Below are 12,987 nucleotides of genomic sequence, written 5' to 3'. Positions count from 1 at the left end.
AATGACCTCAATAATGTTGTGAGATGGACAGTACACAATGGTATAATGATGAACGGGGTTAAAAGTCAGGTTGTGAGTTTAACAAATAGGAAAAATCCTCTCAGTTTTAATTACTGTGTTGATGGGGTGAAAGTTTCTTTTGGGGATCACTGTAAGTACCTAGGTGTTAATATAAGGAAAGATCTTTATTGGGGAAATCATGTCTACATATATGGGCCATGAAAGCATCAATGTTAACAATAAAATTATTTTCCAATCAAGAAGCGAACGTACCTCGTGTGATATTTATTTACACCAAATAAAACCGGATTGAGAATGATAGTATATGCAGATAATTGCATCATTTTTTCACACTACCATAGTAACTTAGTTTGGTGTGGTAGAGTTCAAAGCACTCCTCGAAACAAAGACCCATGTCATATTCCTGGCAGCAGTGCACCGCTATTTCTCTCTGTCATGTTTCGAACACATGATACATATCCTCTCTGAGGTTTAGATTTCTCAGCTTTCAGCGCTACTTTCTTTATAAAATGTCTTTCCTACAACCTTTGGACTGTATTATCTGATAGGCCCCAGTGTTGAATAGTTTGTTTTCTGCCCGAGTGAGAAAATTTTGTAAACAAACCTTCCATCAGCTGGACCCGATAAGAAGCAAAAGAAAAATGTTTGCCCCTGCCACTTGTCTAAATATTACAAGAAAATTCAGTATGGTTGCACTGAAGAGTCTTTTCAACAGCTTTATGTACCATTTAGTTACAATCGAATCTGGTTAAGACGTCACTCTATGGCGCGTTTACCTGGTTATTACATAATTATTCCAAAGTCCCAGTCCATGTCCTATTAAAATACATGTTAAAGAAACCTGGATAGCACATTTATGTTACTCTTTAGTACGTTTGTAATCTTCCCACATAAGATATTTAAATTAGCGTTCCCGGCCACTTTGCGCGCACGATGCATCAGTGACGACTGGCCTGGGTAAGGATATAGTAGAGAACTTAATTTCACGGCCCTAACGTGTTGGCCTACAGCTGCAGGGAGCGTCAGTCACGAATGAAGAGGTGTTTTATGATACAAATAAAAAGACGGCAGGACATCTAATAGGCGATAAACTTAGACATGATGGGCAACTGAAGAAAAATAATACAGGGTTCCATAGAGGGGAAAAAATTACAGAGATGATCAAGATTAGAGTAAATGATGAAAATATTGGATGACATGAGATGTGACTTCTACTACGAACTGAAACGGAAAGCAGAGAAACGTGAAGAATGGAGAGCCGCTGCCAACCAGCTTCACGGCTGATGACTTTAGAGAGAGAGAGAGAGAGAGAGAGAGAGAAGTGAATTGTGTAACTACATACATAAATTAGGCCTACTTTACTTACACATAGGGTGGCGTGCACCAACCAAGAGTAAGTTCTACTTCCGTAGTAAAGTACGCTTGAAGTCAGCATTCGGCGACTTCCATACGAGAGTAAATTACTTCCGAAGTATTTTAGTCTTTTCAGACACTCTTGGACTAAATGACTACAAGAGTAAAATGTTGAAGAGCACCATCTTGTAGTATATTACTAAAGAAGTAAAGAAGTAAGAAGTAAGCTAAGTTTAGACTTGTTGACTAATGATAATATCGTGCCGTATATGAGAGGAAAGACGTTTCAAACGTGTTTGTGGATTATTTAGATTATATTGACGATCTCGATGCAGAAAATGATGGGAAATGTAATAGTTCATAGGCCTGCAGTGCGTGAAAGGCGAGAACCATATAATGTGCCCACGGAGAGTTACAAGAACGTTTTTGGTCTTAGTAAGGAATCCTTTACTTTCCTTCTAAATCTACTTAGAGATCACTTACAGCTGAATTCCTGTCTTAATTTTGTTGTATCTCTCAAATTACAGTTGCTGTGTGCCCTACGAGTGTTTCGTACCAGAACATTTCAGTACAGTTGCCGGTGATCTAATTAACGTTTACCGCACAACTGCTGGCCGTATTTTTCATCGCATGGTTAAAGCACTAGTTGAGGCTAAGAGGGAGGTACGCCTGCAAATGATGATGATTGCTTGGAAAATAAAAGGATATTCTTCACATTGGCAGGTTTCCACACATCGTGGGTGCAACTGACTGGGACTGCATGCAAATTCCCATTTTTTGCCCTCTCGGTGACAACGGTGAACTTTTCAGAAATCGGAAGAGGTTTTTTTTTTTTTCCCAATTTGCTTAACGTCGCACCGGCAACAAATAGATCTTATGGCAACGATAGGGTAGGAAAGGCCTAGGGATTGGGAAGCGGTCGTGGCCTTAAGGTACAGATCCAGCATTTGCCCGGTATGAAAATGGGAAAATTTCAGTGTGGATGTAGGCGATCTATACGAAGAAATTGAAGAAACCACCATCAGTTTTAATTTTTCCCACGTGTCTATGACTTTCTGCTTTGCTTCCGCCTTCGCTTTTAAGTCCTAGCACAGAATCTTAACCTGCTCTTCACTGTGCATTCCGTCACTCGAAGCATTGAATTCTTCTGTCACAACTTTCCATGAATTTCTTTTCTTATCCAGCATCTTTATGTTGTGTTTCTTACACCCTATATCCTTTGCATAGATCGTCATTATCTCTATTAACAAGCATTTATCATTTTCGCTTACGTTTATCCCCCATTTCCTATCACACATAATCTTATCCATTTAGATTTCTTTAAAGAAGATACACAAACACAACACTACTCCGTGAGTAACGAGCGCTACTTCTATAGTAGTAACTGAAAGAGTAAATTGTACTTCAACTCTCTGACGTTACTTCTGGAGTAAATAACTCCCTTAGTAATTTACTTCTGTAGTATGGACTTCTTTAGTAAACATTACTTCTGTAGTAATTTACTCCAAGATGGTGCACACCACCCATAGTGATTTGTAGGACATTTAGTTATGGAGGAGAATAAAGCTAGTCAGTTTACAAATGATGAAAAATTAAAAATCTGTTGAGAAAATGGATGCTAATCCACACATGAAAAGTGTGTGTATCGCCCAAATGTTGGACATTCCTACGATAACTTTTAAAATACAGTAATTGTAAATGACATGTATAGTTCACGTCTCTAAGAATGTTTTTCCTTGATGTTTTGCTATGTTGGTGTTCTTAAAATGTATTATTTCGTTAATTATAATTGTAAACCCTTGTTTCTTTGTTTTCATCGTCATTATTTTTACGTTCAAACCTAAACTTAAATTTAACAGCATAATTGTGTTTCATTTTTTTGCACACTTCCTCTTTAGGACGTTATTTTTTCGGTCCCCACAAAATCAGTTTTGGCTGTATTCTCTTCTTTTGACTTACACGGAATCTCCAGGTGCTGGTTCCTCCTCACGCCAGTCACATCATTTATCACTGCATGCCACATCTATATCATCCAATTAATTATCAGTGCTGCTAATACTGTTGCTACTTTCGTATTTATTCGTGTATTAGACTCCCGTGGCTTTTCGAGAAAAAGAAAAGGAAAAAATATCTCGCATACAAGACAAGACCCCCCCCCAACGTAATTCGTCAGAGAACAACGATTCTGCTTTGAAGCGAGTACAAGCCTTACTGAAGCTCCGATTATATCACACAAAATTGTGAATAGTTTCGTCCTACGACCCGAGCAATGAAAACACACATCAGAGTCATGCGGACATGTGTTTTGTAGTTAAGAAATGTTCACCTCCGTAGCATAGGTCTACTGCAGCTCTGATGACGTCGCACAAATAGGTGAATAGTTTTTTATCTGACCCATGCACTGCAAGCATGCATCAGTCACGCTATATATCTGTTTTGTAGTTATGAATGTCCACCACGGTTGGCACAGTTAGCTGCCATTCTCCGGGGTCTGAGTTTGATTCCCGATACAATACTGCCAGAGATTTAAAAATGACAAGAAGGTTGATATGTGGTAAAAAAGTGGTACATGCATCTCCCCCACATTAGAGGTGTGACTTAAAAGAGCTGCACCACACCGGGATGAGGAAACTAGTTTACTTTAGTTGAAAAATATTCACAGTTGTTGCTATTAATAAAGCAGGCGAGATCATTAACAAAATGATTGCTTAATATCTCGTAACTCAGGCCAATATAGGTACTTTTTGAAGAGAAGTAGGTTTAAAACGTGATGAAAACCATCTAATCATAACGATTGTTTTACTCGCCAACATACCTAACAAATAATAATAAGAATGTTATTGATTTTACGCCCCCACCAACTACTTTTACGATTTTTGCAGACGCCAAACAATATATACTATCCGTTAACAAAAAAAATAAATGGAGACAACAAACATACCAAATTAAACAGTATGGATAATAAGACAGATTACTATCACACCTGTAGATATCCATAGATGAGACAAACTTTCCTGTTATTTAATTTTATTTTTTCCATTGTGGAGCTTCTGGCACTATCCGGGTACTTGATAGCATACCTAACCTAAACAGTGCGGTCTCTCTTATCTCTCGCCATAAGACCTATCTGTGTCGGTGCGACGTAAAGCCCCCTCTCTTATCTCAATTACAGCTGTTTAGGTGAATCCTGATGTGATAAATGTAGAGAACAAGCATGAAATATACTGTACTTAAAAATAAAGGTCTGGCTTTCAACAGCCACAGTTATCCAAAGAATACTTCCAGTCACTATGTATTACATTCGGAAGTACAATTCGTAACATACACTTTTTATCAACTTGGTGGGTTGGCATGCTTTCTACAGCACAGCTTTATTTGGAAGGGGTGATTTCTACCACACATACACCAACTGGGAATAACAGAGACCATCTCCAGAAACCATTTGCGTATATATTCTCACGGTTTGGACTCTTTAGCCGGGAATGAAACTATTTTAAAAGTTTCAAAAAGACGAGATCTCGAATGCTCTCGATGGCAGTGCATGGCGAACGAGATGGCACTGAAGATGAAGTCATTTGGAATGACGATACACCGGTAACAGGTAAGTTGGCGGCACACGACAACGATAATTCAAATGAAAGCAGTGATCAGGTTTACTGTGTGGTAGGCATACTGCTCAACTGACAGACATAAATGACTGGCCATTAAGTTCTTTTGTATTAATATTATACGATAGTAACATACCCTTATCCCCTTTCTCTACGGAGTCAAGTATGAAGCAAGGCTAATCTTCGTAGCGAGTTTTTATGACCGAATGCTCTTCCTGATGTCAACCTCATCAGAGGAGTTAATAAGATGAAACTAATGTCGTGATATGTGTGTGACTAAAGTAGACTATATTTACTTTATAGTAGGCCTAAAAGTCATGTGTTCATAATTTATTCTTTAAATTTAGAAATACTATCTTCCAACAAAAAAAGCCAGTAAAACTCAGAATACATTCATAAGTCTGTTAAAGAACAGCATACAATTTTTACATGTACAATTTATAGCTCTTTACAGCCTAGAAGTCATATGCTCACTGCACAAAATTTTGGCTGTAAAAGTAAAAAAGAAAAGAAGGGGGGTGTCTAATACGCAAGTAAATACTGCATTACAGACTAAATTTTCATCTGAATTGTGCAATATTTCAAGCACTTTACTATCGGTCAATCTACATCTGGAGTATGCCACTGCACGTGCCATGTCACAATGACTGATACAGTTGCAGCAAGACCTACACACCTGAACAAATTAAGGGAATAACATTCATGACTAAACAAACCAACTCAATACATATTTTGGATAAAAGGTTGAGATATCATCTTTCAAATGAGATATATACCACGAACAACAAGTTCTCATATCATATGACAGAAAGCAGCACTAATTGATGCCTAAAAAGAGCGCTGGTGGAGAGTAACAAAAAAGTTACAAGCCAAGAAAACAAGACAAAAACAATAAATAAACTGCACTCTCAATGTAAAAAATAGAACTATGAACACCAGTCATAAAGACAAACTTCACATATAATGATTTCTTTGTTTCTTCTTAAAAAAAAAAAAAAAAAAAAAGTTTTTCCTTACACAAATAACTATATTTTACCAAACTGATAAACCCCAACACTTCTTCTTAGAAGCTAAACCATTTGCATATCAATAACTCCATAACTCTTCATGGTGACAACTGTAAATGTGAAGCCACATATGGGTCTATAACACATGTGGAGGTTGGTGCAGAGGGGTTAAGGTTCAGACATCTCCTAAACTTGAATGATGCCACTCACAAAGTTTTGTCGAAACTGGAAAAGTTAGATTGGCGAATGTGCCTTATTAGATTATTTACCAGTGCTTATGTCTGAATTGATCCTTAAAAATATGTATTTAATTACTGTTGCATTCATAAGCTGGTTGAAGTTGAGCTCTGTCTATCTGTTTGTGAATTTCCATGTTATGTTACATGAGAACCTTATAGGAAGTGGAACATTCCACACCCAATCTCCAAAACAGGCAGAAAATTAAAAACTGTACTTCATTTCCAGGTGGACTTGATCAACTGTTCAAATCGGTAACATATACAGGTCGCTAGATTATCTACCAAGATAAGGTATAGACAACTACAGGGCCCTTAGTCCCTGCACCAAACGTCAAGGGAAGTACAGGGCCTTACCCTCCACAGATCCAATGTGTTTACATACAGTAATCTCAACAAACATCCACTTACAGCTGTATGGGATTCTAAACATTGACTTTAAAAAAATATATATATATTTTCTTCAATGATGTTGAGGTACTTCAGCCAAATTGTACACCTATTTTGCAAATTTTAAGCAACCTTAAAACTCAGCCTGAGGGAGTACAGTTACATACCTTTATACAGTATATATCTTCATGCTTATTTTATGATGAAAAATAAGGCAAATTTCAAATGCAACAAAAGAAAAATTTCAAGCAGTTACCTGTTCATCTTCATCAGCCAATTCCATCTCGCTATGTTCACGTTCTTCTGGTTCATCACTGACAGATTCTCGTCCTTCACTTCCGACCTGGAGCTCTTCACTGTCTGACGTAACAACATTACTTGATTGAGTTGCCATCAGTTGTTTCACCATTGGTTTGTTGATAGCCTGAAAAGGCACAAGGATTTTAATAGAAAATAAATGTAAAACAAAATGAGAACTGATGAACACAAATAAGTAAATAAACACAAATTTATGTCTCTACCTGAAGCAACTGCTATTTTGCTATAAATTAACCATCTCTAGCTATATAATGTGATGTTGGATGACACAAAAGACAGAAACACCAACAGATGCCTATAAGAGACATCAATATATCAAACAACAGGACATTTTCAAGTGCTGATTTTGGGTGCTATTTTACTGAGTTTCATACATGGGAGCAGTTTGTGAATGACAGCAATAAAGTACTAGTAGAGGAATGGTGGAAAGATCGAGTAAGGTGGAGGGCTATGGTACACTACCCTACCCACAGAGAATCTGGAAGAGGGAATGGATGAAGAAGTTACACACTGTGCAGTCAGATATTCACAAATGAAAATAATTCTGTTTTAACAAAGGTAATTAAATGATACTGTTACAGTTTACTATTGGGCAAGCTTTTGTATGTTTCCATAAGAAGAATCTGCCTGCACCCCTGCTGAAGTTAGGATTCTTTCTCTATTTGTTTCACGTCGCACCAACACAGATAAGTCTTATGGTGACGATGGGATAGGAAAGGCTTAGGAATGGGAAGAAAGCGGCTGTGGCCTTAATTAAGGTACAGCCCCAGCATTTGCCTGGTGTGAAAATGGGAAACCACAGAAAACCATCTTCTGGGCTGCTGACAGTGGGGTTTGAACCCACTATCTCCCGGATACAAGCTCACAGCTGCGCGCTCCTAACCGCTTGGCCAACTCGCCCAGTGAAGTTAGGAATTAAAGGTAAGATCCTTGGAAATGAGAAGAAACAGAACTAAATAGAACTAACAAGGTCTGAGCCCATTTTTGTAAGGAGTACGGTATCGAGATGTTATCTTAGTCCTTGGGTGGATTTACAATTGCCCTTGCCTTCCCTTTCTACTGCTTCCTCTTCTCACAGGCCTACTGTTGTGTCTATCCTTTCATTTGTTCCTATCTTTAATGTATACCTACAAGCCTAGTTTTACGTAGGGAAGAACAAGGGAAAAAACACAGGTAATACATTAGAGTGACACAAAAAAAAATTATTTTATATATATTCACCAGTCCGAGATGAAAAATAGTTCTGTACGAAATGACACTGTACACAAGTCAATCACCAAAATGTATCTAGTTATTTAATCTAATTTATCTCATTTAATTGTTTAGAAGGGATAGAGAATATTTTGTCATATATTCAATGCTTCAGATAGTTTGACAACATAAAAAGAACCTCTTTTTTTTTTTTTTTACCTTATACAGACAAACCTCCCACTTTTAAAACACTAATGCTGACTTTTTTCCTTCTCGTTGTTTAACGTTGCACTGACACATCAAAGGTTTTCAGCAACGCAAGGTTGGGAAAGCCACTAGGATTGGGAAGGTGGCAGCCGTGGCTTTAATTAAAGTACAGCCGCAGCATTTGCCTGGTGTTGAAACTAGGAAACCAGGAAAAATCCTCTTCAGGGCTGCCGACGATAGGATATGAACTCACCATCTCCCGAATTAAAACTCTCAGCTACGCAACCCTAACCACACAGCCAACTGTGTACAGTTCTAACACGGAGCTATGCAGTCTGAAATGTCAAAATGTTGTGAACTGGAAAATAAAATTGGATTCGTGGTCCTTAGAATTTTAAGAAGTCCATAAAATCGTGCAAAAATGTAATAAAAAGTTCATCCTATTTGAAGTTACATATGCTTAACTTTACGCATTGAGGACGGACCTTAAACAGAGACTACTACCCTGCATAGACCAGATAGTTTAAGCCTCTAAGAAAGAAATTACACTTCTATACCCAAACTACAAAAAGTATTCAAGATATCGACCTCAAACCTGGAACATGTACTCATTCGGCTACTTAGTAGTCTGTGCAGTAAGATACCTTTCAAAGCAGTAACGTTTGTGGCTCCATTTAACAGCCTAAGCACAGTGTTGTAGGAATGCCTTGTTTTGCCTTTCGTGTACTTATTGCATTCAATTACACAAGGATTTCTCTTCAGAGTTACTCCCCATATAGTGTTAGCTATTAATCATTAGAAATCACTGTCACTCGGTACCTATGACAAACAGTCTGCATATTGCAAATATCAGCATCCATCAGCAACTAAATATGCTGCGCCATGTTGACATCTATGCTGGAGCTCCAGGGAATAGCTCTACATATCCTATATTATTTTGTTAAATACATGAAGGTTTAAAGAAAGAAAGATACAGCGATAGTTTATGTTGCATGACTACACCATTTGGAACTCATAATCTCGCCCACAACTGTATCGATGAATAAGGAAATATGAGGTACATAAAAGCGAGAATTCTCGTAGCCTGTCACCTACTGTCGGTTGTCAGCTACTGTCAGCTGATGAACTACAAGAATTCTCCAGGCATGTTACCCCGGTGGCAAATCAGATAATGAATCTGCATATAAATGTTGAAATACTTTGTTGTCACACAAGGCACGTTGACATGGACGTGCCATCTTGACAACTGTCTCGAGGTGTGCGCGTAAGATCACCCTTGTATACAGGTTGCTATCGTGGTTACAATGATCGTAAAAGTGGGAAAAAGAAAATATCTGCAGTAATATCAATGATCCCACTACTCCACAATATGATGGCAAATACTTCAAACTCTACCTAACAGACAGTGCAATAAGGTGAAAACTAAGCCAGTATGTAAAAAAGCTGAGATTTCTGGGGCCCGTACACAACCGCTGGCCGCAGTAATATGGAGAACTCCGGGGCTAGTTTTCAATGTAATAATAAATATTGTCCGCCGGGTTGAGTAGCTCAAGACGGTTGAGGCGCTGGCCTTCTGACCTCAACTTGGCTTGGCAGGTTCAATCCTGGCTCAAGTCTGGTGGTATTTGAAGGTGCTCAAATACATCAGCCTCATGTCGATAGATTTACTGGCATGTTAAAGAACTCATGTGAGACTAAATTCCATCACCTCGGCATCTCCGAAAACAGTAAAAGTAGTTGGTGGTATGTAAAGCCAGTAACATTATTATTTATTAATAAATGTACTCAAATCTCTTGCTTGAAATCCAGTTTGTTAAGTTCTCTATTGTGGACATCAGCAAAGAAGTACAAGAACAACTTGATTCACTGAACGACAAAACTGAAAAAATTACATAAAATCAGCTTCATGGTCTGCATCGTACTTCAATAGATTCACAACCAAGTATTTATATATTTTCCACCTAGTCGATATGATGGTATGACTCATTTTTTTACAAGATGATTTTTAAAAGATAAAATTTGAACACATGAACCTGTTATCACTTAAGAATGTAAGAATTATAATGTAACATTCTAACTGTTCAAATAAAATATGTAAGTTTCGTCCCTTCATATTATCCAATATAGCTGAAGATGGCCCAACGAAGCTGAAACATGTCCTAATTATGTAACGTTTCTGCAATTTATAATTGTAAATTAATGTAGTTGTAGCGACTAAGTGGACAATTGTATTACCATTTCTTTCCATTCCACTGTAAACTGTCAATACAAAATCACAATGAAATTTATTATATGCAGTAAGTCCTCAACTTGTTAAATAAGAAAAAAAGAGCTAACAACCATCAAGGAGGAAAAGCTCAGGTTCAATGGGCACACCATGAGTGGTGAACGATATGAACTTCTCCAGCTAATCGAGTGGAAAATTGGAATGGGGAGACAGAGAAATTCCTGGCTTCAAGATTTATGCCCGTTTGTATGAATGAACATCCACTGAAATCTTTTGACCCACTGCTTCACAAGAAATCATAATCAATTGGATCACCAACTTTCATAGAGAGATGGCGTCCTAAAAGGAAAAGAAGAGCACTCAGATGCTTATCTGCTGGTGAAGGTGTTAATACTGTTATTCGTACAGATTTTTGCAAACCTTCCTATTTGCAAACTTATTAAGAATGTTATCAATCGATGTCGAAAAATCTCTTTATGATAAATTTTCCATTTATGGACAAGTATTTAAAATTACAATTTTCTATGACACATAGTTTCACTTTTTATTTTTTTAATTATAAATATTTTGTTCTTAAGTATATAATTTCTGAAGACAACTTGTTCAAAAATTGAGGAACTATAATTATAGTATAGTAGAGCCCCATTTATCCTAAATAAAGGAGGCGAAGCCACTTCGGTTGACGTGTTTTTCGGATGACACATGGTAAATATCTTTGGAAGTTAAATGTCAAAATAAAAATGCATGTAAACTCTGTTAAGCAAAGTTGCATACTGTATATTAATATTAAAATATTAACATAATGTCATTCATTGTATAATATCAGTGATTTTCTTCTGAATTTTCTTGATGCGGTGCTGTCGTGCAGCTATGTCGCGTCACCTTTTAATCAACAGAACATCAGCTGGTGTGGATCATTGCTCTGTTCAACAAAGCGCAAAGCAATCTGAAATAATGAACAAATTTCTTTTGTTAATACTGAACTGAATACTGTATACAGTAATTTCATTACAGTACAGTGTGTGGTACTGTATTTTAACAAAATTTCAAAATCAATCTTACCTAATTAAATCCATCATCTGCTGTAACTCGATTCTCAGAACTGCTCTTGTCAAGGTCGGAGTCGTCTGCTTCATCCCTCGGCAGTAACATGGAATCCACTATTTCTTGGTCTGTTAGATCAAGTTCAGCATCATCTGACTGTGACCACTCATTCACCTCACACTCGTTAACATTTTCACATCCTAGAATTTGTTTCACCATCTCTTGCAGGATGCCAACATTTTCCTCATCTTCCAAAAAATCCCTTCATACAGTTTGTTCCAGAAATTACAAAGAGTCACCGATGTAATCTTTTCCCCGGATTGGGCACACCAATAAATTACATGTTTCATGTTCATAGACTTCAACGAATCCGTAAGACTTTTACCGGATAATACACAATCACTCAGAATAGATCGTGTAGCAGAAAGACACGATAATAGCATTTGAATGCTTCCATAATACCCAGGTCCATGGGTTGAACTAAGCTCATCACATTAGGGGGCAGAAACCGAACAACAATATCACCACTTTCCAACTTCCCTGGGTGTGCTGGAGCATTGTCAATCAACAAAATTGCTTTTCTGGGCAATCCCTCAGACTTCAAAAATATTCAACGCTTGGTACACACTTTTGAAAGAACCATTCTTCGAAAACTTGTGACGACACCAGGCACGTTTTTGAGCTCTATAATAAACTGATAAGGCAGTAGCAGCAATATTTTTAGAGCTCTAGGCTTTTTCGATTTTCCTATGCATATTAGTGGCAGCCTATGAATGCCTGAGGCATTAGCACATGCTAAAACTGTAATCCTCTCCTTATTCTTTTTGTGACCTGGTGCAGATTTTTCTTTTATTGATGCTAAGGATGATTTTGGCAACAGTTTTAAAATTTAACCGTGTCGGCATTAAATACCTGATCATTTCTCAATCCTTCACTGATCTCTTCAAATTCTCTTTTAAAAACATCAACAGCCAGTGGGTCCGTGGAAAGCTTCTCGCCACTTAGATGTAACTGACATATGCCATATCTATTTTTAAAGCTACCTAGCCATCCTGAACTTGCCTTGAAGACCTTTCCATCATCCCCTAACTTTGCAGCCAATCATTTAGCTTCTCTTGCATTATAGGACCAGATAACGGTATTCCTTTTTCACATTGTTGTGTAAACCAAAGAAATACTGCTTTGTTTACCTTTCCATACCCACCCTCTTTCACAGTTTTGCAATTTGGTACCTTAAAGAAATGCTTGATTAATTTAGATTTTGTCTTTACCCAATTCACCACTGTTGACACACCAACTCCAAAATCTGTAGCAACATTTTGCAACAGCGCACCATTTTCCACCTGTCTCACTGCTTCAATTTTCTTTTCGATGCGTACAACAAC

At 37.6% G+C, this 12,987-nt stretch overlaps 1 protein-coding gene across 7 annotated transcripts in view; it reads right to left on the bottom strand.

The window, feature by feature from the left end:
• The window catches only part of scrib (scribble), an 884,084-nt gene that overhangs the window by 425,367 nt on the left and 445,730 nt on the right, over positions 1-12,987 (bottom strand). For all 7 annotated transcript variants that reach the window (XR_011017587.1, XM_067137118.2, XM_068225382.1 and 4 more), the window contains exon 14: positions 6,872-7,039. Coding sequence is in view for 6 of the 7 variants with exons in the window: in XM_067137118.2 (XP_066993219.2) it covers positions 6,872-7,039 (168 nt within the window). In the remaining variant the exon portion in view is untranslated. The remainder of the gene's footprint in view (positions 1-6,871; positions 7,040-12,987) is intronic.

Source organism: Anabrus simplex, chromosome 1 (assembly GCF_040414725.1).
Source record: "Anabrus simplex isolate iqAnaSimp1 chromosome 1, ASM4041472v1, whole genome shotgun sequence".
Taxonomy (NCBI): domain Eukaryota; kingdom Metazoa; phylum Arthropoda; class Insecta; order Orthoptera; family Tettigoniidae; genus Anabrus; species Anabrus simplex.
The sequence above is the reverse complement of the archived record's forward strand: the minus strand, read 5'-3'. Positions and strand labels throughout refer to the sequence as shown.